The sequence below is a fragment of the Scomber scombrus genome, chromosome 2, assembly GCF_963691925.1.
Source record: "Scomber scombrus chromosome 2, fScoSco1.1, whole genome shotgun sequence".
Lineage (NCBI taxonomy): Eukaryota > Metazoa > Chordata > Actinopteri > Scombriformes > Scombridae > Scomber > Scomber scombrus.
In genome coordinates, this window is record NC_084971.1 from 22,454,425 (window position 1) to 22,480,757 (window position 26,333).

General features: G+C 38.7%; 3 protein-coding genes across 4 annotated transcripts; 1 reads left to right on the forward strand and 2 right to left on the reverse strand.

Moving 5' to 3' along the window:
- The first annotated feature begins 304 nt into the window (after nucleotides 1-304).
- On the forward strand, nucleotides 305-14,871 carry LOC133993453 (calcium uniporter regulatory subunit MCUb, mitochondrial-like). The gene is made up of 8 exons (XM_062432439.1): nucleotides 305-606; nucleotides 12,149-12,218; nucleotides 12,382-12,549; nucleotides 13,513-13,617; nucleotides 13,754-13,914; nucleotides 13,994-14,197; nucleotides 14,373-14,489; nucleotides 14,602-14,871. The coding sequence occupies exons 1-8, from the start codon at nucleotides 499-501 to the stop codon at nucleotides 14,677-14,679; spliced, it is 1,011 nt and encodes a 336-aa protein (XP_062288423.1). The 5' UTR covers nucleotides 305-498; the 3' UTR covers nucleotides 14,680-14,871.
- Nucleotides 14,872-15,053: 182 nt separating this feature from the next.
- LOC133991033 (caspase-6-like) lies at nucleotides 15,054-20,068 on the reverse strand. The gene is made up of 8 exons (XM_062429484.1): nucleotides 19,981-20,068; nucleotides 19,683-19,724; nucleotides 18,521-18,560; nucleotides 18,262-18,411; nucleotides 18,034-18,110; nucleotides 17,626-17,801; nucleotides 17,382-17,535; nucleotides 15,054-17,269 (listed from the first exon to the last, which is right to left on the reverse strand). The coding sequence occupies exons 1-8, from the start codon at nucleotides 20,009-20,011 to the stop codon at nucleotides 17,034-17,036; spliced, it is 906 nt and encodes a 301-aa protein (XP_062285468.1). The 5' UTR covers nucleotides 20,012-20,068; the 3' UTR covers nucleotides 15,054-17,033.
- Nucleotides 20,069-20,537: 469 nt separating this feature from the next.
- pla2g12a (phospholipase A2, group XIIA) lies at nucleotides 20,538-25,372 on the reverse strand. 2 transcript variants are annotated; one of them, XM_062431381.1, is made up of 4 exons: nucleotides 24,939-25,372; nucleotides 24,498-24,574; nucleotides 22,483-22,648; nucleotides 20,538-21,452 (listed from the first exon to the last, which is right to left on the reverse strand). In XM_062431381.1, exons 1-4 carry the CDS (start codon nucleotides 25,156-25,158, stop codon nucleotides 21,334-21,336), a joined length of 582 nt encoding a protein of 193 aa, XP_062287365.1. In that variant the 5' UTR covers nucleotides 25,159-25,372; the 3' UTR covers nucleotides 20,538-21,333. The 2 variants fall into 2 exon arrangements, with proteins under 2 accessions (XP_062287365.1, XP_062287356.1); XM_062431372.1 differs by having other exon boundaries at nucleotides 24,498-24,577.
- Nucleotides 25,373-26,333: the final 961 nt, after the last annotated feature.

The window sequence follows — 26,333 nt, forward strand, 5'->3', positions numbered from 1 at the left end:
AGGGCACTTCCTTTCAAATTGTCCTATAGAGGCACTCTAAAGGGCATTTCATCCTGATTAACCCATAATTAAGACAGTCATTACAGAACTTTACTATGTTCCTTTGCTGGCACCTTAGTAAGCATTTTACCATGTTATAGCTCTTCTGTGTGAGCACCTTAGCTGTAGATCTACTACTTCTACTTTCACTGGTCTGGACAGTACATGTCAGTCGTTTGAGGTTCCCTGCTGGCTGGTTCATGCAAAGCAGACCAACGAGATTAAAAGGGAGACAAAAGGAGCGAAGTGCGTGAGTGTTGTCAGGAGGAAATGGTATGCAGCTCGGGCTGGGCTGCTTCCACCTCCCTCTGTCCCGCAGCCGCAGTCTTGTGTGTTGATATTTACACAGACAGCAGCCAGTTTGCGCCTTGGACACCGGGCTCCAAGGCACACACATACTGGAAGTACCTTTACCCGGAATGCTCCAACAACACAGCTAACACGGTTTAAAGGCTGACGATGGCTTCGGTGCAGATGGTCGGCAAAGTTGCGTCGAGACTTTTGGGAAGTCTTCAACCTCTTCATTACGCTCTTAAAACTACTCGTCCGGCTACATTTCTTCAGAAGGTACATTTAACATGTTGGCCAATTAGTCGTTTGGTAACTATTGTAACAATCCTACAATGCAAACTGTTTTGGTTTGGCTTTGCCTGGTTTCCTGCCTCTTTTTGAGCACAACGCATTGTACTTTGGTGTATTTCGTCGGTTTGAAAAGCTAACTTCAGACATTTATTCGCACTGCACAACGAGGGGATCTACCTATTTTATGTAACAGCAGTTGGGCTTTCTGACTCGAGTTTCTTAGTCCGGACATAAACCTTATATTGCAGTTTTTACTCGTAGATAAACGTTGGGGAAATGTTTGAATATGGAAAAAAACATTTCCACACCCCCTCTGTCTGTAAGAGGTATTCATGGGTGTGGAGAAGGGTATCTGTTCATGTCACTCTCTCTCTATGTTTGTGTCCTGTAATTTTCATTCAGGATCAGCAGAACAACAAATTAATTATACAAATGCATTACCTAGCTCTACTGTGATTTAGGGCTAAATACGTCTACATAATTGATCATTATATTATCTTATCACTAAAGCAATGCTCATTCAATTACTCCTGTGGAAAAGCTGTTCAGCCAGCCATTTGGAGGGTAACACCATGATTAAGTTACTAATTATACCTCTAAACTTTAAGTAGAGACTGGCCTTGCCCTTACACAATCCGAGCACACATCAGCAACATTGCTGCGCTGTGCAACCTTCATTACATTCAGCATATCTCATTGTATCCTATGTCAGTAACATTGCGAATGTTTTGCAGGTGGGAAAATCTGCATTAAGTGACTCCCAAATTTCATCAGAGCATCATCACGCAGTTGTTGTGGTGTGGCTTGACTTTTATTAGTGAAATGGGTCAGTTTAAATTGCCTATCAATTTTTGTTATCCATTTTATCATCCAGTGCAAGAAATTGCAGTGGTCAGCTAAGTCTTGAGAAGGCAGATCCCCAATGGTGAATCTCAGCCCGTGCAGAGAGAACACTGTCCAATCCAATGTCCATATACCAAGTGGACATTGGCATAGTGTGTGAGGGATTGTGGGAAAAAAATCTAGATGGCCAAGCTGTCATGACTCACTCCTGCATGGAAGAATGACTAAGATGATATCTATTTTTAGACTGGACCATATATATAATAGGAGCTGCTGTTTCCCCCCCTCCTTTCAGATGAAATTGAAAACCTATATGTATCCTCTGAGCATTAGAACCTATTTAGACACATAAAAAACAAAACAAACATGAAAAAATCTATATGCTCAACATATTTCACACATGTTGTCATGTTCCCACTAAAACATAGCTAAAGATGCTGCTTTTATGATGTGCTACCACTCTCTTTGAAATTGAAAACAGAGACAGATCTTAAAACGGCTGATTCAATGCTTTTTAATTCCCTGAATCCAGATAGAAGCTGGTATAGTCTTCTCAATGACCCCCTCTGCACACAAATGTAAGTTTTAGATATTGGACAGAAGATTAAGATTAAGTGCAGAGTCCATAATCAGTTTTGACTGGTGTGAATATTGCCTTCAAAGATGTGATTAACTTGCTGATCCTTGCCTATAATTCAATGTGAGCAGTATTGTTGCTGTGTGAGCAGCTGGTTAGGGAAGAGATATGCTCTTGTGTCGGTAGCCTAGGCAATTCTCCCATGTCACATTTTTTTTATAAAATTATAAAATGAGCCATTACGCCCACTGAGTCCACAGGAGATATAGCACTCTAACATCTGCTGAAATTTTTGTACTGCCTTAAGCAAAATAACACTTTAACCACAAAAGGTAGATGGGGTTTTGATTTAATGCCAGTAAGTGATCATGCTGTCAGATAATTTGTTTCTTTTGTACAGTCAATGCTGTAATGATGTACAGTTAAACATAATATGAGGAAGCTTGAAATATGAAGCAGGGTAAGAGTGCTAAAAGAAATTTGACTGACCTGTAGTGGATCAAAGTAAACAGAGGATGCTGTATTCACATTGTAAAGAAAAAGCATGTAATTTTGATGAAAAGCCTACATTTCAGTACTAAATGAATGAATGAGGCTAGACAGGATGAAGGCAGGGAAACTACACTTGAATATGCATGTCATAAGTTGGCTTATACACAATATGTCTTAAAATTAGATGTCATAGTTTCAAGAGCAGTTCAAACTTTGGGCTCTCTCTGCAGACTGCTTGGCCCAATGACTGCACTCATGATAGTAATAGTTCTGCTCTCATTGTGGGGTTGCAAGATTAGTGAATATGTCAGCAGCAAACAAGACACAGCATGTGATTAAGAAGGCTTCAGAGTTGAGACAGAGATAGGATAGCAGTTCTTCCTGCTTCCGGTTTTCATGCTTAGACAAGGCAAGGCAGTTTTATTTATGTACCGCATTTTAAACACAGATGCAAGTCAGTGTGTGTTAGTTAAGGCAATGAAACACATGTTGTTTTTGAAGCAGGTTAAATATGTTCCATACATATTGTACCTTTTTGTACTGGATGCACAGAGACAGCTGATACGGATCATTTAATTTGTCTGTGTTTGATGGTAAACATGCTTATCTCCCAAACATATAACTATTGCTTTAAGCAGAAAATGGGAGAAGGACATAGTTTTGCTGTTATTGACCATCTTTGTCAATTATAGTTGGTACTGTGAGTGAGCAGAAATAATAAGAACATTGTATGCCTGAAATGGAGACAAATATGTGCTATTCCAGAGCAACCGTAAACCCCACAATGCTGAGACAAGAATCACTTTGTCATTGAAATGGTTGATATATTTGTCTGACAACTGGCTCCATCTGCTCTCTTACATCTTTCATCATCTGGACTGGCATTATACCGTAAGATTGAAGAGGTTTTGTTCAAGCAAGGCCTGCCTATTTCCCAGAGTCAATCCTAACCATGCCAGGTAATTGACAGCATCCCCAGAAATAGAATAGACTGAACTCCCAGAAGAAACACGTGGTTGTAACCCACAGGGAGTCTTTCAGACTTGTGCTTCACTCATTTGATATCAAGGTCTTGAACTGTGTACCAGTGCTGCTTAATAAGATAGAAAGATAACAATACTCCACAGAGCATGCAGTCTGAAGTCACAAAGTATAAATGCACTCAACACATTGTAATCAGAAAGTTGTGGGATCGGCCATCTGATAGTGGTCTGATTTGCACTTTGATCACATCTGAAACTGGTGTGAATGCAATCTGTACACTTTAGCCTTATTTGTAAAAAATAAAGTGGCCCAACAAGGTCAATAACTGGAAGTCTGCATTCTTCCTGCTATTTCAAACCAAAGTTACAGACAGCTCCTCCCCAGCAATTGAAATTTACGCAATCCTCACAGCAGAGAAATGTAAATGTTTATGTCACGTGATCTGCAATTGACCGCTGGCTATTAAGACAAAGTGAAAGCAGTGAGGCAGAGGAAGCCATAATGAAAAACTTGTTTGCTCACACTCACAGATTTAAGTGTAACACTAAACTAATAAATGAAGAAGAACCAGACATCCCTGGTGTGTGCCCAACTTCTGTATAACTATTTTTCCACATTATTCATTTATATATATTTCTAGCTAAGCACCCTGTGAGATGAATGAGTCTATACCTATATCATCTGTTGACTTACAAGAAACCACAGCAGCATTGCCTTCCCTTTTCATGTCTTTTGACACCTACACCATCTCCACCCACCTAATTTGCATGTACAGATAACAATAATTTGGTATACATATCCAGATTGAGGTCACATGTTAAAACTAGGTGTTAATGGACCCTTAAACATATAAATTATATTTTAAAAGTTACCTGTTCCTTCTGCATCACCAGTCACCAGATATTTAATTATGTTGCAGTGTGCTTGAGTAAAGCCATCATTGATCCCATGAACATATACGCAAAGACATTATTACCCCTTTGGTTGAGATAGATACATAATTAAGTCAAATGCTTGTTGTCCACGACACATGTTTAATACAGGTTAGACCAACAACGTGTTGTTGAATTCTTAAAGTAAAACAACTATTACAACCATATAGCCACAAGACATAAAGCCTTCTGGCAAAGGAATAATTAATATGCATGATAATGATGACTCTACTGAAACAGATTTTAGTGATGATAATCCCATAACAACCCTGTTAAGGTTAAAGTAGTGAAAGTATAAAGCTTAATGTGGAAAAAAAAAAAAAACAGCCCGACAAGTAAATTCAAGATCTAAATCCAACAAGCTAGTTATCCATTGAGTGCACTTCCTGGCCTGACCTTGGAAAGATGCATTGCTTGACTGTGACTGGAAAATATGATTCATCCAAGTTGGCAGAGGACAAGTTTTTGTGGAATATTTGCATTTTAATCAGGAAGGGAAGTTGGTTTTTGCCTTGGAATTTGCTCCTTTTTAAGTCTGCCTGTTTTGGACCTTTGCACCACATGAATTCCTCAATCAGTTTTCCCCCTTTTTCTTTCCTCTTTAAAGTATTCATCTCCTATATTGTATCATGCTCTGCTGCAGAGTAAAGCATTTCCTGCTGACTGAAGACTGAATTGTCTCAGTGTGTCACGAGTTAGTAATAAAAATGGCGATGTGTGAACAATGATTTATTGTGAGAACAAGAGTTGTACTCTCATAAGTGCAGTATAAATAAATAAAAGTCCACCCTGCACCATCCATCCTGGCAGCAGTAAAGTCACACATCACAACTTCTTTCAAACAGACAATTATCCTCGCCTCGTGGCATTATAAGTATTTAGAAAGCTTTCAGGAACTCAAAGGCTCTGCCTGTCAGATGTGCATGACAAAAGGCCATCTTCACATTCCGAGCATGCATTAAATAAATTAAATCTGCCTCATATTTTAGAGTAATGTATCCATGGTTTTTATCCTCACATCTCTATCTAGGCATTTTTTCCCCCTGTGTTTTATTTCCTGTCTTCCTGAATTTACATGATGCTGTGGCCTACACATGCAAACCCTGTCTTCCCAATACCTCCATGCTGTTGTCCTGCAGTCATCCTCACCCCCCTTTATTTTCTCTTTGTCCTCCCGACCTTAACTGGAGACAAATCCTTCAAAGCGTGTCATTTTCATGGTAGACTTCTGGCTGTTCTTATTCATGATGGCAATGGGAAGTAATTCATTTTCTCTCCTTGGCAGCCTTCGTTTTTCGCCTTTAGCCTTTAGGCCATTTATCAAACTTGCACATTTCCCATTCTTCTTCCTTTGAGTCATGCCAACAAGATACTGGAAAGCCATTCATTTATGGAAAAGTCGCCCTCTCTTTGTTTACTGGTATCAAACCCTTGACAAAGGTAGCAGCGGAAACATTTAGGAAGTGCAGATGCAACAGGCCATAGCTCAGTTTTGACAGGATTCATGATGGAGCAACCCACAAAGAAAATGAGGCTGCTTGTCACCGTGATAACCCTGATCAGTGCTCGAGCAGGAAACCCAGCCTGCTATACTGCGGAGGAGGGGATGGCAGTTTGTCACCTTACCGCTTGCTCTCTCTCTCTCTCTCTCTCTCTCTCTCTCTCTCTCTCTCTCTCTCTCTCTCTCTCTCTCTCTCTCTCTCTCTCTCTCTCTCTCTCTCTCTCTCTCTCTCTCTCTCTCTCTCTCTCTCTCTCTCTCTCTCTCTCTCTCTCTCTCTCTCTCTCTGCATAGCTTATGGGGTAAATATATAGTCTAGCATAGTTTTTTTTGTGTTGAGAAGCAGGTGTGCTGCATTGTCCCTGCAGCTCCAAAATTATGTCCCAAAATGTGTGAAGGGCAACAGATAGACAGCGACCGCTCTTATTATTAATTAGTTGTGTAATTGGGAAGTGTGTTTTGCTTTGATAAGCAGACAGTTGTTTGGTTGAGAAGCTGTAGTGATGTTGGTCAGGTCATCATGTGATAGGGCCCGCTCCTGTCTGCAGGCTGTATGAGTTTCCTGTGACAGGGCACGGCATGGGCCAGATTTCATATTACTGGTGCATTTGTCATGTATGGGCTTGTCCAGGCTGTTCAGTCTTTAACCCGTCTGATACGATATTGTGTTATGTGTTTAGTAATCTATGGGTGTGTCAGTCTCCCTGTATGGGAGTAACCCTCTTGGAACATTAGATTATGTGGAGCTCTGAGGTTGGATACTTGACTAATTTTGTTCTGTGCTATTCCAGTAATGGATAGTCCTATATTGGTGACAGAGTTTAGCTTTTCTTTCTTTTATGTCCAAGTTTTGTAATCTCTGTCTACTTCACATCAGGTGCAAATATTAACTCATGCACAAAAGTTCAGTTAAAACTAGCCGAACTGAACAATAAATTGTCACAACTTTTCCATAATATTTTACCCTGTTTTCATGACTTTATTTAAGTAGTTTAAAACAGAAATCACAGAACACCCTGTACTGTTGCAATTGACATGCAGTGACAAGGATTTGCAGGGTTATCTTCATTTACTGCACACACTTTGTTTGAAAGCATTCATCTCAGATGTCGGCATTGCATGTTTCTAACAAGGGGGTAACAAGCTTGAGCAGGAGTGAAATGAGGAACATTTTATTTTAAGCACGTGTCTTTCTGAGATTTTCTGACTTTTGAGTTTGCTGAGTGCCGCCTCCAATGTCCACCCTAGAAGCATCCCTATGTGTACTTGCTTGATAAAAAGGCACCTGAAGGATTTTGTATAGTGAGGTAGCCTCTTTCATTGTCTTCTCTTTGATGAAATGGTTCATAAGCCCTGCAGACAGAATAGTGCAGAAGCAACATTATTGCAGTCATGTTATTACTTAATTTTTCTCATCGGAAAATGTTAGGTACATATTGATGCAGGAACTGACAATACGTGATAAGTTTAAACTGATTTTTTAGTGTGCATTGTTTATAATCATGGATCAAAAGATGGATATTATTGCCAAAGATTTTTCTTAATAGGATTACATTTTAAAGGTGCACTATGTAATATTTGGCCAGAATTTCACATTAAAATAGTTGAAAATTAACAAACATTATCAACAGAATCTGAAAAAATAACTGAAGTTAGCATGCTAACCAGCTAGTCCTGTCTCGTCCTGTCTTATAAAACTACTTTTTACTGTAGGATCCAGTTATCACTCAGTACAGTACAACATGAGAAAATGAAGAAGTACTACTGCCCCGAAAAAAATGCTGATGGTAGAGGTTATGAGCCCGTTTGAACTGTTGGACTGTTAATTTGTTAACTTTATTAAGTTTTAATAGTCTTTCAGATGAGGAAGTAACCATTTAGGTTCCCTTTTTTTGGAGGGGGGGGGGGGGGGGGTGCTGCTTATTGTCAGTTTGGTTATACCTATACAATCACGAGAAATACACTGGCTGGGAGGCTCCCTTACAAAAACATAATAATATATATACAAAAAGACCAAATCGAATAATTATGTGAGTAAATAGAATTACTGCACTTTGTGTGTGCGTGAACTAAACTGTTAGCCATTTCATTTTCATTTTTAGTGAACTGGCAATAATAAAATGATGTTTAAAGATCTTTGTGATTGGTATCATTTGATTAGTTTCACCTTTTGATTTGACAGTATTACCTTTGATGAGCTTGGACATATCCTCATTCATCAGTGGTAGCTTATCAATTTGTTTTTGGACAAGGAGGGCTGTGACTTACTTGGCTCTTCTCTGGAATATTGATGTTGTCACTGGAAAAAGTGGATCTGCACAGGCCTTTTTTCTCCTCAAAAGATTTAATCTTTGGCTCTAGTACTTCTCCTCTTGAGATTGCATCAACATAGTTCATCACATGAGGCCACAGCATCGGTCATCTGTTTTAAACCTTCACATTTACAACCCATTGGGGCCAGCAGAATTTAAGCATGGGTGTGTTACAGCCTGTGACTTTCATGAAGTCTTTTCTGTGTGCTGGGCTGTTTTTAAAGAGCCAATTAAGCATGGAGAGCGTATGTATGGTTCACCTCCCTCGTGCTTGCCCTGCATCCATCCCATAATGCATCATGGAGAGTGTGTAGTTCATATAACCTGATGTTCAGCTAAGATTTGTTGAATTGGACAAGTTTGGATTGAAGTACAACGAAACCACTCCAGTTTAAATTAGGTCCATCCATTTATATCTGCACAAGGTTCTTCATTCTAGTTTCGGAGAGCATCGTTTGATCGCCTTATCATTAATCAACTGCAGCTCTAGTTTAAACACACACAATGAGGACTGTTCATAATGAATGAATGCATTTCTTGTAAGTGGTCCAACACAAAAAGGTGAGTAATAGTTCAGTTCTCTCGCGGATACATTTGTTGTCCTCTCAGAATACTGGTCTTGCATCAGGCTCGGTGTATTTTAAATTTAAGTCTGTTTGACAGAGCACACAGCACAGCAAAAACAGCAGCGTGTGGTTGCTGACAATGGGCAAAGACAGTAAGAGCAATAAACTGCAGAGAAGTCAGCCATTACTTAGTTAATAAATGTTACTTGGAACATTTTTTTTTACAGCTGCTAGCATGGCTGTAGAGTCTTAGTCTTGTTAACGATTTACTTAAATCGAAGGCATTCTCCATATCATTTGCATCCACTGGGTTCAATGTGCCTTCATCAGTCTCCCTGTATCCCCACTAGAATCATAGAAAGCATGATTGCATTTGTTCCTTATGTGTCCATCATTCAGTAAAATTATGCTTGTCCTCTGCTTTTCAATGCTTGAAACTTAACTCTTCAGCATAACATTCCTCCTCTTAAATATGTATAGATTGTGTTCACTATTATTGTAGAAAATATTGCTGCAAAATTGTTCTGTAATGTTATTGCTTTGCTCTCTCTTGCATGTGTAATAGCACATTTAACTGCTGTATGTGCTGGTGGTGGAGAAACCTAAAAGGGTCAGTATTTATAATGAATCGTTTCACAGACAGTAATAACTCGGGACCAGGAGTATGGCCAGTAAATGGACTGTTATTTATCACACAGGTCTCAAGCTGCATTATGTGCTGCAGTAGCCAGGTGCTGCTGATTTACAACAGTACTGGTATATGTGCACATAACATATGACTAAATGGCCTGGACTCAGTCAGCTGTTGAATTGACTCTGTCAGTAATCTCATATACACACACACACACACACACACACACACACACACACACACACACACACACACACACACACACACACACACACACACAGTAAAGAGACAAATGACCTGGCCTCTCTCTTGATGCTGAGCTCCAGATCTGCTGTTTTGCTAATAGCAGGGCACCAACGAGCAGAGTGCAAATGTTGCTCAACTCACTCCTGTTAAACCGCTTCCGACATGAATTGTGTGTTAATGAGAGTGACATGGCAGGAGCATTTTATTCCCCTCCAACAGTGTATATGTTGGCAGTCAGCGCTTACACCACTGTGTTTAATGAAGCGCTGAGGTTGCAGCTGTAGGGGTTGCATATATAATGCAGTTCCAGGCCGTTTAACACGTTGGTAATGTGTTTACTGTCAGGGTTCAACTATGAACAGTGACAGAATAACAAGAATATTTCAGGTTTTAGGGACAGTGTGGATCTGTACTGCATGTATCACCACCTAATTTCTCTGTTTGGATTTGGTCTTGACTCTGAGACAAGAAATTATTTATGTGAAGTTGAGTTTATTTGGAGGCTCCCACTGTTTGCCCTGATATACCATATATTTTTTTCTAAAGTTTGCTTTTCCCAATTGTCCACAGCCAAGGTAACGAGTGTAAAGTTAGCCTCCTGACTCAAAGTGTTTTTTATTTAACTTTTATGGTTTCATATCTGTGCCAATGTTCTCATTTATTTCCCCTAAAACTTCCTATTCTCCTCTTCTCCATGGAGAGCTGGTGTACTGATGCGTTGGTGGTAAGGCTGTGTGACAGCTTTCCTCCTGTATAATAACAACTGGAGATGTCATGCAAGCTGAGCAGCTCAAATTTGTCTCTTTGGGATCCCCATGTTTGGCTCTATTTGGGATGTACAGGATTTATAAAGCCACGTTGTCCTTCACAGTCGGATTACTAATGAAATAGCACATCAAACAAACACTTGAAGTCCAAATTAGTATTTTATCCTGAGGTAAAAATGCATGTTTCTGTTTCACCTCCTGGTTTTAGCTATAGTTGTTCATGGTTTAGGTTACTACTCAGACAAAAGCCTCCATTCCTGTTGACAGTCACTCATTGTTGTATGTCAGTGTTATTTTACCTGATAAAGCCCCATCTCCAGACTGGTACAGTGTGAAGGACTGCACATGTGGATTCTTCTCCACTACTCAGCCTCAAGGCTTGTCTGCTTTATCCACCCATGAAGATATACGACTCCCTTGTGCCTTCTTTTAATGTGATATTGACTGAAGGAACTCCTAGCTAGAGGACAAAGGGGCGGGAAAGAGAGAGGCTGCCACACCACAAGATGTCAGCAGGAGAAAGATGTGATCAACTGGGACTGTTTTGACTCAGATAAATAAGAAATACCAGAGTGAAATCTGTTCTTGGTGGTTAAAACGTGTCACAACACAGAGATGCAGCGTGTATTCAGAGCTTTTAGTAGGAAAATTCTAACAGGACATGATTAACAGGAGGATTGATATTCTGAATCCTTACACTTCTTTTTGATTATTTTGATTAGCAGTTTATCCATCTGGATATTTTTCAGATTAATAGTGTTTATTCTGTGAATCATCAGAAAATAGTGAAAAATGGCTATTTTAAATTCCCACAACAAAGCAAATGGGTTCAGAAATGCAAAGATATACCGTTTATATTCATATGTGAAAAACAAAAGCGGGAGAAATTCATATTTGAGATGTTGGGACCCTTGAAAAAAGACAATCTATTAATTGAATACCAAAATAGTCAAATTTCCTGTTAATCAACCAATAGTTTCAGCTTTAGTTATGTCTAACCAAAGCACTCCATAGTGTGTACATCATAAATATCATTATTACTGATATTATGATTACCGTGGCCATATATATTTTTTTATTCCTTGTGTTTGTGGCTTCATGCACATCCCAGTAGGTGTAGTCTATACATATGTATGGATGTGTTTATCCGTTATCAGGAGTGTGGTTGTGACTTGTGGTCTTGCACAGTGAGAGTACTTTTTATAGAGAGGCACACTGACATTTCATTAAGCATTACATGGCACACCCTAAAATTTGAATGAAAAGTCGTACAGCTGCAAAAAGAAGCCGGTTTAATCAGCAGAATCCGTGCTACAGGCCGGTCAGATTACATAGGGTTTAAGCAGGAGAGTGAAATGCATTTCAAAAGCCAGTGAGTGTAATAGATTCATTTCATATTAGCATAAAAGCTCTCTCAGAGCCGAGCCAAAGCCCAGAAAACTCAATTGATGCTGCCTGTTTGCAGACTGTTGTAAGTGATCCTTTGTCATATCCTTCTTCTAAGGATGTTTGGGCTCTGTTTTGTTTACCCTCTGATGTCTGCTACTATGTCAGTTTACCAAGGGAGGGGCGTATGTTTGAACTGATAACTGACAAGCTTTCTTTATATCTCTACTACTTTCTCTTTCTCTTTCTCTCTCTCTCTTTCCCTTTATCTTTTTGTCTGTCTTTCTTTCTAGGTTCAACAGTCGCAGCCTCTGTTTGGAAATTGTCAGGCTCTTTTCTACAGTACACTCGCCCCATCCAGTGGTAATATACCATCACTACATCCACCTGAAAATTAAACTTCTGCATGTCATATGACTACACTCTTTATTGACTTTTCATCCCCTACTGCTGGGTACAAATTGAATGATATGTACATATGACATGAGACATATATATGCAGGTTCAACTGATTTGTTTGTTTCAGATGTGTCTTTGAAGTACAAACATGGCCGTTTGGTTCTGGAGGTCCCGTTGCCATCCAGGAGCGAGAACTGTCTGTTCTTCCTCAGGCCCATGCTGATGAGCGTGGGAGACCTGATTGATGATCTGCAAAGAGAAGACCCTGGAGCTGCAGCCTCCGTGCTCTCTAAGGGTAGGACACATGCTCCCTGTGAACCATGGCTGTAATACAATAGTTGGATACCGGACCAAAAATGGCGCCCATTCAGTCCTATAAGATTTGCTCAGCTGTCACATATGACAAAAAAAGTTTATAGCTTCCAGGTTTGCTTTTGCAGTCCACTGAATATGTGCAGTAGTGTTTCCCTTGCTGGCCCTGCCCACGAGTTCCAGATCAGCCCATAGACTTTACATTGTGATGATGTCATAGAATTTGAAATAGCTTTTCTCCGTGGATCAAAAATGTATAATAAAAAGAGTCATCACTGATCTTGTTTTTAGTTGAATGTGTCCTGTCAACAGTTTTACAAATGTCTCTTTTACAATCATGTCCATGGTCCATGGGTATATTCCTCATACTACAATATGCAATACTGTAGGTGGCCACTGGGGAAAAATGGCTGCAAGGCTGAGCAGCAGCGCTATATACAGCTCTTATCATACATCTATACAGTGAACAAACCAGTTTGATCACATTCTTTAGGTGGAGTCAGTCTCGTTTAAGCTTTTTTGTGGCAACCTGGTTTGGCAGGTTATGTGTAAGTAGGGAAAGTTGAGTATTTCGACCTGATGCCTGTAGAATATCATTTCACAAATCATTAACTCATTTTCACAAGTGTAGCTAACTTGCTTAAAAATTTACCCCTAAAGGCTTTTAAAATTTAACCAACCGTGAATAACAGATGGCGCAATGCAAGAGCAGTTATCTGCCTAATGTAATTTGTTGTACTTTTTTTGTACAGAGCAGTTATTGGAAGTGTGCCTTTATTGTAAATGACTAAGGACATTTTTAGTAAAATGGGTCAGTCTTTTTTTAATTAAATGGTGTCTACTTATGACCCAATGACACAATTGTTCAAGTCAGTTTTAAAACAACAGCAAGGTGCCCAAATTAACAGGCTAAATACTGGGTTGGTCATTTGTCCTCTTCTCACAGATGGAGAACGTATTGCCAACAACACGCTGATAGACGCTCTGCTGGACAAGGACTTCCAGCTTGTCATCAATGATGCAGTTTATAATATCTCTTCTCCTGAAAAGGGTACAAACACATTGCTCTCCAGCCAAAAATTCATCCTCATTTTGTGTGCTTTGCAATAACATGTAGTCCAGCTGATAAATAAGAGTCATTATCTCTCCAGGCATGACTCCTCTCACTTTCTGATCATCTATTGCAGTGTGCACATCCAGTGAGCATGCCATGGAGATGGAGGACATGAAGCACGTGGTGCATCTGCTGCACACAGCGCTCCACCTGCCTGAACACCAGCTACTGCAAGAGAGGCAACTGCTAGAGAAAATGGACAAACTCAAACAAGAGCTGTCACCTCTGGAAAAGGTGTGTGTCAGCATTTTTACTGGATAGGCTTCTACTAACTGGCTGGTAACCTGACCCTCCTTATATTATTACTGTACAGCTGAAGGCACAGCTGTCCCAAACAGCAGAGTTCCAGTCATCCAGGGCTGTGTGGACTGGCCTGGCCCTGTTATCTGTGCAAGGCGGTGCTCTGGCCTGGTTCACCTGGTGGGTCTATTCATGGGACGTCATGGAGCCCGTCACTTACTTCATCACCTACGCCACAAGCATGGGAGTTTTTGGCTATTATGTCCTTACAAAGCAGGCAAGTGTTAGGGTCATGAGACTACCTTCAGCTTTGTTCTATAGTGGTATACAAATTTAAATTGAACAAACTTCACAGTTTGCTAATCTTTGAGCTAAAAATCATGAATATGTTTGTATATATTTTTTTTATGTCTTCCCAGATTTAAAGCAATCCTATTTTTTCTTTCTGTTAGGACTATGTTTATCCAGATGCTAAGGACAGACAGTTCCTGCATTACTTTCATAAGGGGGCCAGCAGGAAGAAATTCAGCATTAATAAATACAATGAACTGAAGGATGAACTGGATCAGGTTTGTTCCCTTCTTACACTCCTGCACTAGCTGAGCCATTAGCTATAGTTACGGGCACTTGAGAGTGCAAGTCTATCTTGTTAGTAAGAACTCTTGTGTGACTGTCTGTCAGGTGGAGCAGGACCTGAAACGCCTGAGGTACCCGACTCAACTTCAGCTACCAGTGGAACAGATCCAGCCGAAGACCTGAACAAAGCCAAGCCATGAACGATCATCATTCACACTTAGACCCCAGAGCAAAAACACTTTTTCTGCGTTATTTTAATAATGGCGCATTTTTAAACAGGCATCCATATCATTTTGTGTTTTGTTTACAATCTTGATAATGTCGACAGGTGTATCTAACACTGAGGACTGTTGAAATAAAAAAGTATTTCCTGAACATTGGGAGACTGTCTGCTGTTGTCTTATTATAGACATTTCAAAAGGTGTTTTGATTGTTCAATAATATGATTGAGGTTTGTATTTAGTTTCAAAGTACAGGTGAAGTTTGTATAAATATGTTTAGCAGAAAGAGAATAACGGTTCCCTTTTTTTTTTTTTATCAAAGCAAAACAGACAATAAAATATCACAAAGATTTTATTGTACAAAGACAACAGTATGATCACAAAAATACAGGATCAGTGTATGCTGGTAGCTTTTCTTTTTCCTGAGTCATGAATCATGTGACACAGCTTATAAGTGTTTTAGGTCTACAGTACATGTTTAAAAAAGACACCCCCCCCCCTCCCTGAGGTACTTTCCACACTGGTGTTTGTTGCCGTTTTGGGTGCAAATATGCATTTTTAAATTTAGTACTGTAAACTGCTACAACACAAAGAACAGCACAAACATGAATTCCCTTTTTGATGGAGCGAGCCTGAAGACAAACAGCATGTGCCTGAATTATCTGTTGTGAGAGATACTTGATCGTTAGTGTTTATATAGAAAGAAAGAGTATTAAACCCTGATAGAAACAAAATCATTAGAGGTGCTGTGACCTGGTTGTCGTGCTGTTATGTCACCCGCCTCGCAAAATACATTGGAAAATATTTGTCTGGCTTGTAGACACATCTACATCTGATTTTACAACCAAGACAGACTCGCCTGACAAGGTCACCAGGAAATGTCAAGTGTCGTCTTAGATTGCAAAGAAGAAAAAGTCAATGGCAAAACAAGAAAACATTTGTGATTTGCGTGGTACAACAGTAGTTTTAACTGGATTAAACAAGAAAAGAAAAAAAAGATAAAGTCATGAAAGGTAGCAAACACAGAATGAGGTCCATGATAATCCTTTGGTTAAAAAGCAATTGCATGAAAGTGCAAAATGCGTAGTGATCTGCAGTGGTGGGACACAATAACAAAAACATCTTATCACACACTGCAATCCAATACAATGATGTAAATTATAGTCAACATCTGTCAATCATATTATTTCATTTTTTTGGCAGTCAATTATGCCTATATGCAAACTTTTAAAACAAAAACAAATATTGGCCTGTGTGTTTGTGATATGCATTAATTGTTGCATTGTTTAGCTGGAATGCTAAACCACTCATGATCAATTTAGTCAGTAGATTGCTTAAGTAATAGTTTATATATTTAACACTCATTAAATATAAAGAATTTGCTGTGTGAAATGGCCCCGCTGCACATTTTCCCTCAAGGATAATGGCTGACTGTCAAGTAAAGTAACTTTTATGTTGTTGAATGAGATGATCAACAACCTTTTTTTGTATTTTTTAAAAATGTTTTTGCTATGTTAGGGGCAGTATATTTTACATTGTAAAGATTAGTTGAGTTGTTTTGATAGACTATGTCATCACATATGGTTCTCTATGAACAGTACTGACTATTATAAACAAGGCAAATTATAATGACACTGTTTCTAAAGTACCTCAAATGATTTGTACCATTTTTCACATAACAGAAGTAAATACATACATATAGCTGTAATGAGCTGATACTGACCATCCTATTTACTTGTCTAACTTTGAGTTACTTCTGGGCTGTTGTATTGAATTGCATTATAACGTCTGATTACATTCACACAAGAAACAGTATGACTATGAAAAATCAGGTTGAGGCAGCTCAAATAAATAGATACCTTTAACTACTTCAGTTAATTTCCCTGATCGTATTATCTGTCATGCAAAAAATGCCTAAACTTGAGGAAAAAAAAGACTCATTAAAGATCATTAAGGTATTGCTTGGCCAAAAAAAAATCTGGTTTCTCCAAAATAAATTTAACATGACAAATGGAAACAGGGTTTTGGATTACATGAGGTTTTAGAGAGTAACTGCCTGAAGCCAGGAACAGTCACATTTCTTCATTACATGTGAATACAGGTTGTCCCTTTTATTTTATAACCACAGATTTATTGCAAATATTAAGGCTGCCGTTTTGATGATTATTCAATGCATATGTAAAATTATAGTGTTCATGAGTAACACACATTTGAGGACTAGGAAAAAAAGAAACTATTTTTCAAAATCTCCCTTTAGGAGTCCCTGTTTCCCAAGTACATAAAACCAGCTCATCTAAGGACTGAGGTCTGAAAGAGTTACTTTTTTTGTCTGAAGTAAAGTTTCTTTGTAAGCATTGAAGCAAAGCAAGGTACTTGCTTCTTTCCAATTGCACTCCGGTCGTTACAATTGCCAACACTCCTCATTGACACTTTCCTGTTGACCAGTGTGAGCAATTCTGTAAATTCAAGGGAACTCCCAAACTTATGAAGCACGTCACACAGATCCTGAATGTACCAGGAGCCATTGATGGTCTCCCGGTGGGAATAGTAGCCTTAAGAGACGACACAAGAAAGGACAAAACAGTTAATACAAATGTGAAACCTGCAGCAAAAAGGACAATAACAGAGACTTAATAAAATAGTTTAAACATCATGGTGGCTCACCTTCAGCCACTGAATAGCACATGATGAAATCAGCTCCAGCAGGGAGGGTATGGATGGCACTGGCATCCACCACCACCTCATTTGTCTTCAACTCACTGTCAACATCATCACAGGCGGGCGTCACTGGGTCATCATGCTTGTCTCCGCGGCATGCCTTGAAACAGAAAGGTCCACAACTAAATCTTTAAGAACTACACATTTCCAAGTAAAGCATTTGACCAGGTCTGGGGTTTTTTGCACATACCTGTAATACAAAGATCTTTGGCTTTCCTACAAGGCTCTTACACTTGTCTCCTTTGAACATAGACGTGATATCTGGGATGGAGATCTTGCCATCATAGGCGAAAACATGGTCTTGTTCGCCGTGGCTCAAGAAGATGAGTAAAAAGCAGTCTGCATCTGAATGGTCGGCTTCTGAGGCTGGAGGGACATCAGATATTTGTTCAGTGAGTCAAACTGAACTGTACTACAACATATCACATGTTGGATCTGGCAACTGCATATCATATGTTGGATCTTTTGGAGTTATATTTGCATATGCAGGATAAAGAAAATACATTAGAGTTTAAACTATATTAATGGTTTTGTAGTGCTCTATCCTATATATCCTAAATATACATTTAGTGATTTCGGTGATCATGAATGTGCATACCTTCATAGATTTTATTCCAGACTTCCTCCTGTTTGTAGTTTTCATAAACATTCACATCAAAGTTTAGCTCCTTTAATCTAAAAAAACAGGTGAAATGAGTTGAGTATGTTATAAAATACAAATAAAGGAGTGCACCACTGGAAATTCTTAGAAAAGGCTACCACTGTCATTGAACGTGTTCTTGAGCTTAGTTTAGTTATTTAATAATTTATGGCTGAAGAGCGATACCTTCTCTCCAAGTTGTAGCGGTCAGCGTTGGTCCCATGCCTGTCTGACATCCCAAGACGCCAGAAGAAGCGCTCCTGATTAAAGATAAGAGCGAGACCTCGACGTTTGTTGTTCGTCTTGTACTCCTCTGCAGGATCCAAAGATAACTGCCTGTTCCGTGGAAAAGAGCACAGAAACACAGAGAATATGAGCCAATAAGGTAGCAGGAAGGGCATGAGCATTTCAATCTGATAATCACACAAACAGCAACAAAGTTTACCCAATGAAGGCATCAACCTCTGTTCGGTTCTCACTGCATTCTAATGGAGAAAAAACACACATACATGTATTTGAATAACCCATGAAAACTGTATAGTATAATTACTGAATGATAATAAATTGACAAGTGGCTTTTTTTTTAAGATCACAAACTAACAATAGTATATAAAAAGGATTGAGCTTTCCAGGCTTTTGCTTCTTTGTTAAGCAGTACAACTACAGGTTGGTAACTACTGCTGGAAAGGGGTCAAGCAGCCATTGTTCCCTCAGCTTAGAGTCCTCATAGCCGTCAATAGCTGGTTGACAGCTGGAGAAAGATGGCAAAGGCTGCTAAAAGAACAGAGGGCAAAAGTGACACCTCAATGCCTCACCCTACAGATATGTATGTTAGACTCTCTGTGCTAAGGTAACACCGTAACAGCTCGGGGGTGTTTTTTGGTTTGGAAGGTTTTATTTGAATTTTTAAAAACTGTAAATCAGTGGGCACATATGTAACTTGTGGCGGATGTTTGTTTTTTTTAAACTCAGTTGACAACAGCCCTGCAACAGCTTTATGAAGGTTAAAGGGTTCAGTTTTTGTTGAAACTGTTTTAGACAGCTGTTAGTTTCAGTTTGTGAGGTACTTTCAATACTTTTCCGTTGGATGAACACATTAATGGAAACACGTCTCAGTATACTACTACTCCTAAATGACCATAAAGTTCAATCACCACCTCAAAAAACGGAACATTTTAATCTTCATGAAGGTTTATTGCAGGGTAATTGCAGGGTTGAAGTTATCCGACCTTATTTGTTTTAACCAGGTTTATCTCATAAACTGACAAACAAGACAAAAACATGTTCAGTACCTCAGAGTTTTTACTCCACTTGGAAAGTACCATTATACAGTAGTTCAAAGTTCATGAGATACTATATGATAATGTCTACAATGCATGATATACAGCTAGGCCATTTTGAGTAGATGATTAATCTCAGTCTACCTGAATCACAGCTACCAATAAAACCTCAATAAAACCTGCCAATAAATCACCATTGTTTCACTTTTTGTTTTTGTTCATATAACTCATATTTTGGCCCCAATTTTCAGCAACAACGTTAATAATAGTAAACAAGCTTTTTTAAACAACAAAAAAACAGTGTTATACTCAATGTAAAGCACTCACCCGCCTTGACTGTGGCTGTCTTGTTGCCTTTAGCAACACTTGCTGTGAAAGTAAGAGAAAAAGCACTTTAAGTCAATGAAAAAAGTTTAACAACACTACAAAGCTGACTCATATGTCATGTAATTTGGTGACAGACGGAGACTGAGGAGGCAGAAAAGTTGAGGAAAAAGGCGTGACAGCATTCATCTCAGAACATAGTAAACAACAGTACTTAAACAAACAAAAAATGCTATTTTTTATCTAAAATGCCGTGATTTACAAGTCTGTTTAAATTAAAACAAATGTGTGAACCTGTTACCTGCACAGCTGTCTTCTGTCGTGTTAGACATGTCCACAGGTTGTTACTTGACAGACCGACACCACTGAAAAAATGAATCTGCTTTGTCAAACCACCACTTTATAAACAGTGGCGTAAGACCCGCCCCCTCCTTGATCTCATTGGTTGAATGTCAAAAGAGGCGCACATGATTGGCTGACACGTCACACCTGACAATGTGTAGTTAACGACCTGGACTTCCGTGTTTGCCATATTGCAACAGCTCCTCGTAATACATTGTATTTCTGTGATTTAGATAATAAATAGCAATAATAGCGATACAACCGAGATACAGGTGATCAAAGGGCACATATGTAGTCTATTCCGGACTTATTTTATAGGCCTTTTTTTTGCGTCATCAGCTTCAAAATACGTGATGGAGAAATATGTTTTATAGGCTTATTTTAGATGAAAAATCAATTAAAAGTCCAAATAACTTCAAAGCCCACTCTAGCAGCGTTTGTGTTTATAGATACCATTCACAAAAATAACAAAATTTGTCCAAAAATGTCCAATAACAACACTCCAAGATCTATCAATAAGTCTATTATTTCTTTATTTTAATGAAAGTTTTACAATACCAGTGTTCTGTCCAGTCTCCACAGTGTTATCACATTTGCATCAGTTGAGTATACCAATACATTTTTTAAAACTAGGGATTTACAAAACCAAGGACTGCATTAGGCGCCGTAGAAACAGACTCTGTATACTTGCTTACTGATATGTCACATATTGCTTTTAGGTTCATGGAAGGAGGCACAGGATGGTGATTTTTTTTTTTCTAATAATTTCCTAGAAAGACTGTAATTTGGCACAAAGGGAAAATAAAGGCAAATGTCCTTTTGTTAAATGTGTTCAGTTTAAAAACAGGTGATGATTTTCAGAGGAGAGCTACCCCATTTCCACCTAGATTTATGTCTGTATTAGTAATTGTCTTACTGGAAATGTTTCCCTTTCTCTTTCTTTCAGTTGACCTGCAGGGCAAAGTACAAAGTTATTTACTAGGAAATTATAAAGGGCGGACTCATAAATCTAATAATCACAGACTCGATCTTATCTGGGTATGCAAAAGTTGAACACCCTGTTACCTCTCCTCCACAGGACAAACATATCAAACAGTATTAACAAAAATATAAATAATTAACCGCATAGAACTGTGCACTCTATAAACTAGATATTTTCACATTCAACTTCAATACATGGTAGATGAGCAGCACAGATAAATGTCAAGTTCTATTCCTGAGGAAATCCGTCGGAACGCAAGAGTTTATTGCTGACGTTCATGTTGTGCTTTTGAATTAGTGCAGTCCACAATTCGGGTTTGTATCGATGGTGTCACAGTTCCTTCTTAATTTCAAACTGACACACGCAGGAGTCTCGCTGGCTGTCCAGGTACGGCTTACATCCCAGGTGCATGACAGCGTCAAACAGCAGAGTCACTGCTGACTCACATGCTGACAAGATGGAAACAAAGAACAAGAGGAAGAATATGAGTCAATACGCCGCAAGGGAAAGGTGAGCTGGTTCAAGTAAAAACAAGTTCCTGCTGTCACATAACTGAAAGTGAATCTAACATATGTTGTGTGCTATAACATACAGCATACAGTTTTGATCAAATATCTACTTTAATATAGAATAGGATTGCTTAATAAGTGTCTAGTTTTGTTTTTCAGAGTAAAATGAGAGAAAACTCACACAGCAACATCCACAACAACAGCAGGATAAAAAGGCAGGTAGCAAGATATGTTTAGTAATGCACTTCTAACTTCAAATGTCGACTGTTAAATAAATGTCCTGGTGTTTTTTCAATTACCTTAATCAGGATGCAACCTAAGCATTTGTTCCCATCCCTTACGTGAACAAAATTTTCTTTTATTTGAGTCTATGTTTTAAAATACTTTATCAATAATTAATCAATCTGATCAAGATTACCACAGACTGAAGTGTGCAGTTTTGCAGTGTTTAAAATAAAGGTCTATTGCACCCTCTGCTGGATATATCAGCTTTTACACTTATGCAGCTGGCAGCACAAACACATCTGACCCATGCCAAAAAAAGGAATTATTTCATTTTAAAAGATATAAGTAAGTAAATATTGGTATGTTTCTTTAAATATGTGATATGCATCAACCGTTGCACTGTCTAGCTGACGTGCTAAACCACTCCGATCCTCTCATAATCATATCATACACAGCTTAAGTAATAATTTATATATTCAACACTCATTAAATATGAGGAATTTGCTGTGTGAAATGGCCCAGCTGCACATTTTCTCTCAAGGATAATGACTGACTGACAAGTATGTTGTTGAATGAGATGATCAACAACATAAAAGTTATTTCCATAAAAAACAGGTTTTTTTGGTAATTTTTAAAAACGTTTTTGCTATGTTAGGGGCAGGATATTTTACAGTTAAAAGATTAGATGAGTTGTAACCCCGTCTCATTCTGCATCTGGCCTGAACACTGCAGCTCAGTTCCTCACCTTGGACACTGTGGGCCAGTCCCAGAGTCTTTTGCACATTCCTGCAGATGGTCTCGAGACAGTCCTGGAACTGGTCATCACACTCGTGCTTCTCCCGGTTGCAGGTGTCATAGCAGCGGTCATGTTGGTTACAGCATTTTGTCATGGATGGGATACCTATGTCAAACTGGAGACAACAGCTCAGTTATTCTTTGACTGTAATTAATGTGTTTAGACTGACACAAGAATGATACTGCTCGTGCAAGACATCTCTCCAAATGCAGAATATATTATTAAGATTCAGCGATTAGTTAGTTGTAAAATGTACATTTCAGAGCTGACAGAAGGTATTGTACACTGTGATTTTATTTCCAGTAGATTTATTTTTGAACTTCTACTGTAAATAAAACAACGCAACCCTTTTTCTTCTATCTCATGTCACAAAAAATTTATGAATAAATTAAAAATATAAAAAGGTATTTGTTTGTTTATTTGTTAGTATTTTTTACTGTAGCCTGCCTGATACTGGATGTTTGTTGATGATCAGATTGATATTTGAGAGTTTAAGAAATATGTATTTCTTCGTGCATCAAACATAAACAAATATTTTTATTAGGAATTCCTACTATTTATTTTTTAAAGAATTGTGACCAAGAGATGCCATGAGTAGATGTTATAGTTGAAAAAGTTGTCATTGCTCACTGGTGGACATTATGAAATGGAGAGACACTATTTCTGAAATAGCTAAACGCATACTTTAGCTATTAAGATGTTTAGATGCCACCATGGAGGTGTCTGATTGGTCCCAAATGTATTCTGCAGGATGACAAAGACCCTAAACATACAGCCAGAGTCACAAAGAACTATCTTCAGCGACAACAAGCACAAGGAGTCCTACAACAGATGGTATGGTCCAAACAGAGCCCCATGTTTCAACATCATAAACTTCAACATCAGTCAACATCAGTTGGTATTAAATGAAGAGACAGAAGTAACTAAGATGTCTAAATCCACAGAAGGACTGTGGCAACTTCTCCAAGATGCAGAAAGGAATAACCTACCTGCCAAGTACCTTGAAAAACTGTGTGTGGGTGTACTGAGGAAAATTGGTGCTTATTTAAAAAGGTAAAATGTGGTCACACCAACTACTAATGTCATTTAGGTTTCTTCTGTTTAATGAACTTTGTATAAAGTTAATTGATGAATAAAAAAAATATTCATGGCATTATCTTAAGGGGCAACCCCACTTTACTTTGAGTGCCTAGACATTTGCACAGTACTGTATGCTGATGCAGATACAGGCAGGTGACAAATTAAAGGAAAACCCAACATAAAGTGTCTTACTAAGGTGGGCCACCATGTGCTGCCATAACAGCTTCAATGCACCATGTCATTGATTCTACAAGTCCGAACTTTCCTGGAGGGATAAACACCATTCTTCCCTCATTTAGTGTTTTGATGATGTTGGTGGAGAGCACGGTCTAACATGTTGGTCTCTCACAAGTGTCCAAATTGTGTTGTGTCCTTTAGATGGGGGCATTGTCATTCCGGAAAAGATCACACCCATCAGGAGAGAAATGTTTCAACATAGGATAAAGGTGGTCACTCAGAACAGCTTTGTATTGATTTGAAGTGACTCTTTGCTCTAAGGGGACAAGTGGACCCAAACCATGCCACCACAACACCCTCCAACAACAAAAAAGAGCCACCAGATCCCCTCACTGTAGGGGTCAAACACTCGGACCTGTATCAGATTTTACTTTAATTTATCACCCTTCTGTATAACTGAAGCTAATACCTACCACTAATATCAGCCTAACAGATGCATTGGTTTGGCTCCACACTAACATGTTGTAGAGTGTGTACTGTGAACACATACTGTCGTTTGCAGAAATAAAAACTATACAAGGATATTATACAAACACACACACACTGTACAAGAGTGGCTTAGCTTAGCATGCTGTGTACATGGTGACCCACTTTGTGTGCCACATACACAAAAGAAACCTCCAATCGCTGAAGCTCTGTCAGACTACCTGAAATCCGAACAGTGGGGAACCACAGCCATTGGGTGGGGGGTGCTTATATCCAGGACGAGGCACCGGCTTGTACCCTGCTAGAGAAGAGCAAAGGTGAGGATGTTTACTGTCCTGACACTGTCTATACAGTGTTATCTATACAGTACAGACGTTTTAATGGCTTGCTGTGCTACAGTGGGGCGATAATGCATATCTACTTTCTCCTAACTGTTACATAAACTATAGTTGTATCATTTGGACTTGGTATAGCACTTAGGAAAGCAGAGGTGTGTACAATAACATGATGTTTCGGTGTGTCAATAGGCCAGCATGCATTGCACAATACCAAGGCTCAGCAGTCCTGAAGGAAACATAGCTATTATTGATATTCCATATGAAAAAATGTTCACTTTGGAGGTGTTTAATGAAGGAAATAAGAAAGAAATGAAGAAAACATACCATCACTACACCTGTAATAACACAGTCCGTCATCGCCCCCAAACAGGTCCAGAGCTGCATTGATATACTTGTCGATCTTGTGTATCCCGTTACGGATAGTTTTCAGAGTCATCCTCCAGTCTGGACTCTCGGGCTCCCGTTTGCAGGCGGACACATGTGGGAGACATCCACAGGTGTACAAAGCCAGGAGGAAAACACAGATGTAGCCGCTACAGTGCATAGTCCACCCGACGACGGAGCCAGACACCAGCGTCTCTCGGAACTGTTGTATCACTGAGGCGGATTTATTGCTCCAAAACGTCGTCTTGATGGCATTTCAAGTGTCACCTCTTGGTTTCATTTCACTGCCGAGACGAGAGATGTGACGAGCTGTTTACCTGCCCATGGATGTGTAGAGAGAGTACCTGGCGCAGCTGTGGATTTCGTTTCCGGGTTTGTCGCAGTCATGTGACTCCTGATAAACCAATGATCATAAAGATGATGTCACAAGTTCCAACATTAAGTTATGACCCCACCTTTTATTTTTAATTGAAATAAAATATTGTAGTCTCTACAATACAAATTGAAGAGGTCTGGTACTCATACTTTTGCCTTTTTTTGTTTATCTTTTATTTATGAACTGATTTGTATATTCTTTGTTTATTCTATTGTATATTCTGCTCAACAAAGAATAAATAATTTCTAAAAATAAAAAAAATAAAAAAATAGACAGAAATTAATCTAAAATTAATACTTTGTTCTCCCCAATAGTATCTCTGATGTCAAATTCAAAATATAATATCTAACACAAAACTGAACATAGTGTGTAAAAAAGCAATAACACAGATGTGTTTCTACAGCTATGAAGTTTTTATTTTATTGTAGGTCATCATTCCACAGCTCACCTACATACTTTGTCTGTAGAGCAGGGCCGGTGGCACAATATTTTTTTTAAATCTTTCTACTCTGCATGCAGTTGAAGTCAAAATTAATCAATCTCTTTCAGAACAGAAACTGCAACGAAATACATTTGCTTCCATTTGAATGATTAAAATAAGTGCGTAAGTTTCACAGTACTTCTCCCTGTGTCTGATTCCACAGCTGTAGTTGCTGTTTTTAATCTAAGGGTCAAGACCATACAAAAGAAACAGTATTACTTTAAAATGTATGATTTGTTATAAATTAAACTAAGTAGCAAAATGTTCAGAGCTTAAAATCCCTCCATCCTGACCTACTGTAACATTTAACTATGTTAAGGCCCAAGTAATTATATTATATATAAATATATATATTATAAAGTAATAATATAAATACATTATGGAAGGAGCTATTCTGCATAATTTAGTATTTTTAAGTTTTTTTTTAGGTACACTTAGTCCAGCAAATAATACTTCTTTACTTGTTTACTAACATGTA

What these genes read in the sequence shown, in the direction of transcription:
- pla2g12a (XM_062431372.1), bottom strand. Translation starts at nt 25,158, where the DNA reads ATGCACTGTAGCGGCTACATCTGTGTTTTCCTCCTGGCTTTGTACACC. An exon ending in TTATTACAGGTGTAGTGATG is followed by an intron (nt 24,578 to 24,938) that starts GTATGTTTTCTT and finishes GCTCTTCTCTAG; the next exon opens with CAGGGTACAAGCCGGTGCCT. An exon ending in ACTGGCCCACAGTGTCCAAG is followed by an intron (nt 21,453 to 22,482) that starts GTGAGGAACTGA and finishes CCATCTTGTCAG; the next exon opens with CATGTGAGTCAGCAGTGACT.
- LOC133993453 (XM_062432439.1), top strand. Translation starts at nt 499, where the DNA reads ATGGCTTCGGTGCAGATGGTCGGCAAAGTTGCGTCGAGACTTTTGGGA. An exon ending in AGCCTCCGTGCTCTCTAAGG is followed by an intron (nt 12,550 to 13,512) that starts GTAGGACACATG and finishes CTCTTCTCACAG; the next exon opens with ATGGAGAACGTATTGCCAAC. An exon ending in ATTATGTCCTTACAAAGCAG is followed by an intron (nt 14,198 to 14,372) that starts GCAAGTGTTAGG and finishes TCTTTCTGTTAG; the next exon opens with GACTATGTTTATCCAGATGC.
- LOC133991033 (XM_062429484.1), bottom strand. Translation starts at nt 20,011, where the DNA reads ATGTCTAACACGACAGAAGACAGCTGTGCAG. An exon ending in CTGGAATAAAATCTATGAAG is followed by an intron (nt 17,802 to 18,033) that starts GTATGCACATTC and finishes ATGTCCCTCCAG; the next exon opens with CCTCAGAAGCCGACCATTCA. An exon ending in GTGCTATTCAGTGGCTGAAG is followed by an intron (nt 17,270 to 17,381) that starts GTGAGCCACCAT and finishes TCGTCTCTTAAG; the next exon opens with GCTACTATTCCCACCGGGAG.